The 4668-nt window shown below is 42.4% G+C and overlaps 1 protein-coding gene across 1 annotated transcript; it reads left to right on the top strand.

Moving 5' to 3' along the window:
* Window positions 1-2122: 2122 nt before the first annotated feature.
* Window positions 2123-3958, top strand: LOC102819129 (zinc finger protein 470-like; the record flags this gene model as incomplete). The annotated part of the gene is made up of 2 exons (XM_006878004.1): window positions 2123-3083; window positions 3950-3958. Coding segments are annotated over 2 exons (970 nt in total), but the record flags the coding sequence as incomplete, so codon positions are not given.
* Between the last annotated feature and the right edge of the window lie 710 nt (window positions 3959-4668).

Raw genomic sequence — 4668 nt, 5'->3', positions numbered from 1 at the left:
GAGACTGGAAATCACAGTCACTGAGGCCCATGTGTCAGGAAGCCCGAGGAAATGTAATTTTAGCCCGTGAATGAAGGAAATCAGTTAGCTTCAAAAAGTTTATTTTGGCTTGCAGACCCAACTTCACCGATACCTGAACTTATCCTGTTGATTTTAGTTGTCCTTTTGCACCTGTGGACACGGAGACCCCTTCCCTTTGTAACGTTAACATGTTCGTTATGTCTAATTCCTTTCTACTTAGCTCTCCTAATGATACCGGTGTATGTTACTGTCCCTTTCCATCGTGATAGAAGTATTTCTTAGTAAATTGAATTTTAACACTTGTCAAAGTGCTGGAATAGCAAAATGGGGCTGAGTCTTTTTTACTAGGAACCTCTGTTTCCTCTAATCATTCCCATTTGATTCTAATTGTGGACTTTAACCTGAATGTTTGGATCAATGACTGGAAACATTAATGATGGAGAAAAGTTACCCAGTGAGCATTTAATCATATGCTGTTTGAAGAGTAACACCTGGTTATTATGCATCGCAGGTGCAATCAAGAAATCACATGGCTGGAAGGATCACCTTGACAACCAGGGGAGACATTTGAGGTGAGTGTGATTCCAACAACCGAAATTAGTGCTTCACAAAATCTCAGGAGGTGTCATAACATCAAAATACACTGAAATGAGGGGGCTCCAGATAGTTCATGGACAACTCCATCGTCTTTCAGTTGAATCATTGTGTGAACAGTTTTAATTGAGGAATTGCTGGAAAATCGAATGTCGCATATACATTTCCCAACAGTCAAATCTCTTTCCTTTTAAATTGTGAATCAATTAAGAAACTGTCAGTAGTGTGCCATTCAGATGTGGTGGGAGCCTGCACAGCTCTAAATGTTTGTTGATCTCCAGAGTCCTACAACATATCCAGTCTGTGATGTAAGACTCTTGGTATCCATGCAGGTGTTTGGTGTTGCAGGAGTGTGTAGAGCGACACGTTCATATTGGTGGTTTGCTCACCATCCTTCAATGTAGTACCAGTGATTGTTTCTTCATCAAATCAAGTTCTAGTAAGCAGCAGTTTTGATTGCTATGCAATCTGGACACTTTTCTCGTTTATGTTGAAAATTGCTGAGTTTTTACTAAGTGGTTTGAATCCCTGAAGCCTACTGATGTTTTTGTGTTGTGTTTGCCGAGTCAGTTCTGACTTTTAGCAACCCTTTGTTGACTTTCCAAGGAATAGGTGTTGTTCCATGCCATGAAGTCGTTCCACTTTGTGATTCAAATCTAGCTTGCCTCCTAGTGTTAATCGTTCATCAGGACCCATGTATATGTGTATAATCCTGGCTGTAAAATGATGGAATCCGTGAAAGTTCACGTAAGAAAGTTTTCATAAGTATAAGTCAGTGAAATGTTTAAAGCATATTTCACTTGGACACAATGAGCAGGAAGACTTGCACATTGAGGCAAATGGTAGTCGTTGTCCTAGATGAATCTTGAGACAATTCAGCAAAAAGACACGTACGTTCACTGTGTTTGCTGACGCTGTCATGCGCCAACATTTGTTTCCAACACGATAACTGACTTTTTATTTCTTGTCTCCTTGTTGAAAATGGAGTAGTTTGCAGAGGACACCATTGGTTTACATTTACACTACCTCTTTTTAACAGAATTGGTGCAGTCAAAAACCTGGATGAATGTTCTGAATGCAACCAGTGTGGGGGAACCTCCAGTCCGATTCCTGGTCTTTCTGCGCATCAAGTAGATCCCACAGAAGTAGATCCTTTTGAATGCTGTGAGTATGGAGGAGCCTTCCTTGATCATTCCCTAGAGAACAATCGTAGTAGAGCTCACACTGGAAGCAGGACCTGTCAGTGTCCGGACTGTGGAGAAGACTGCAGGTGTCCTTCTCACCTGACCACTCCAGTGAGAACTCATGGTGGGAAAAATACTCATAAATGTAAGATAAGTGGAGACAGGCCACATAAATATACGGAGTGTGGGAAAGTCTTTGGTGAGGCATTACTCCTCTCTGGACTTGTAGGAACTCACAGTGCACAGAGGCCATTTGAATGTAAAGAGTGTGAGAAATCCTTTAGGGATTCCTCACAGCAGAGTCAACATTTGCAAACTCACAGTGGAGACAGGCTCTATGAATGTAATCAATGTGAGAAATCCTTTAGCCGTGCCTCAATGCTCACAAGACATCAAACAGTCCACAGTGCAAAGAGGGCTTATGAATGTAAGGAGTGTGGGAACACTTTTATGGATTCCTCAGAACTGACTGCACATAAAAGAATCCACAGTGGAGAGAAGCCTTATGAATGTAAGCAATGTGGAAAAGCCTTTAGACTGTCCTCACAGTACAGGAGACACATGCGGACCCACAGTGGAGAGAGGCCCTATGAATGTAAGCAATGTGGAAAAGCCTTTAGAACAACCTCACATCTTATAGCACATAGATTAGTCCACAGTGGAGAGAAGCCTTATGAATGTAAGGAGTGTGGGAAAGCCTTTAGAAGCACCTCAAACCTAAAAATACATAGAATAATCCACAGTGCGGAGAGGCCCTATGAATGTAAGGAGTGTGGGAAAGGCTTTCTAACAGCGTCAAACCTCAGAACACATACACTAATCCACAGTGGAGAGAGGCCCTATGAGTGTAAAGAATGTGGAAAAGCCTTTAGAACAACCGCACATCTTAAAGCACATAGAATAATCCACAGTGGAGAGAAGCCTTATGAATGTAAGGAGTGTGGAAAAGCCTTTAAAAGCACCTCATACCTTAGATTACATAGAAGACTGCACAGTGCAGAGAATTCCTATGACTGTGAGGAGTGTGGGAAAGTGTTTAGAACAACTTCACAACTTACAACACATAGAGGAATCCACAGTGCGGAGAGGCCCTATGAATGTAAGAAGTGTGGAAAAGGCTTTCTAACATCGTCAAGCCTCAGAACACATACAATAATCCACAGTGGAGAGAGGCCCTATGAATGTAAAGAATGTGGCAAAGCCTTTAGAACAACCGCCCATCTTGCAGCACATAGAATAATCCACAGTGGAGAGAAGCCTTATGAATGTCAGGAGTGTGGGAAAGTGTTTAGAACAACTTCACAACTTACAACACATAGAGGAATCCACAATGCGGAGAGGCCCTATGAATGTAAGGAGTGTGGGAAGGGCTTTCTAACACCCTCAAGCCTCAGAACACATACAATAATCCACAGTGGAGAGAGGCCCTATGAATGTAAAGAATGTGGAAAAGCCTTTAGAACAACCGCACATCTTACAGCACATAGAATAATCCACAGTGGAGAGAAGCCTTATGAATGTAAGGAGTGTGGGAAAACCTTTACCAGAAACTCACATCTTAAATCACATAGAATAATCCACATTGCAGAGAGGCCCTATGAATGTAAGGAGTGTGGGAAAGGCTATCCAACACCCTCAAACCTCAGAAGACATATAAGAACCCACAGTGGAGAGAGGCCCTATGAATGTAAGGAATGTGGAAAAGCCTTTAGAACAACCGCACATCTTACAGCACATAGAATAATCCACAGTGGAGAGAAGCCTTATGAATGTAAGCAGTGTGGGAAAACCTTTAAAAGCACCTCACACCTTAAAATACATAGAGGAATCCACAGTGCAGAGAGGCCCTATGAATGTAAGGAGTGTGGGAAAGCCTTTAGAGCAACTGCACACCTTAGAACACATAGAAGAATCCACAGTGCAGAGAGGCCGTATGAATGTAAGCAGTGTGGGAAAGCCTTTAGAAGAACTGCACACCTTAGCAGACATAGAAGAATCCACAGTGGAGAGAAGCCCTATGAATGTATGGAGTGTGGGAAAGCCTTTGTTCAGGCCTCACACCTCATACAACATAGAAGAATCCACAGTGGAGAGAAGCCTTATGAGTGTAAAGAATGTGGAAAAACCTTTACTTGTTTCTCTTCCCTCAGTATACATAAGGAAATTCATAGTGGAGAGAGACCTTAAGAATGTAAACAGTGTGGGAAAGCCTGTACAAGAGCCTCAGCCCTTACTGTACATAGAAGAATCCACAGTGGTGAGACCCTATGAGTATAAGGAATCAGGGGAAAGGTTTACCCATATTTCAAGTTTCAGATCACATAGAAATATCCACAGTGGAGAAAGACCCTATGAAAGTAAGGAATGTGATGGTGGTGGTGGTTATGTGCTGTGCAGTCGGTTCTGACTTACAGGAATCCTGTACAGGGTTTCCGAGGCTGGAAATCTTTATGGGAGCAGAAAGCCTCATCATGTGGGGAAATGTTAAATCATCACTTAACCCTCCTTTCATATAAAGAGCACACAGTGGAGGGAAACCATATGAATGTAAGGAGTGTGGGAAAGCCTTCAGACTTGCTTCACAATACAGTACACACAAGTTGATTCCATAATGTAGAGAGGCCCTATGAATGTCAGGAGTGTGAGAAAGCATTTATTCAGGCTTCACACAGTTCTACTCTGACACAAAAAAAGGCACGATGAGTAGGATCTACTTAAGAAAAAATCCTCTACTGAGAACCCTGTGAGCACAGTTCTACTCTGACACACATAGGGCATCTTATGTGGGATCTACTTATGAAAAATCATCCACTGAGAGCTCTGTGGGGCACAGTTCTACTCTGACACACACGGGGTACCATGAGTGAGA

The sequence above is a fragment of the Chrysochloris asiatica genome, unplaced genomic scaffold (assembly GCF_000296735.1).
Source record: "Chrysochloris asiatica unplaced genomic scaffold, ChrAsi1.0 scaffold00893, whole genome shotgun sequence".
NCBI classification, from domain to species: domain Eukaryota; kingdom Metazoa; phylum Chordata; class Mammalia; order Afrosoricida; family Chrysochloridae; genus Chrysochloris; species Chrysochloris asiatica.
This window is presented reverse-complemented; position numbering and strand designations above follow the sequence as displayed.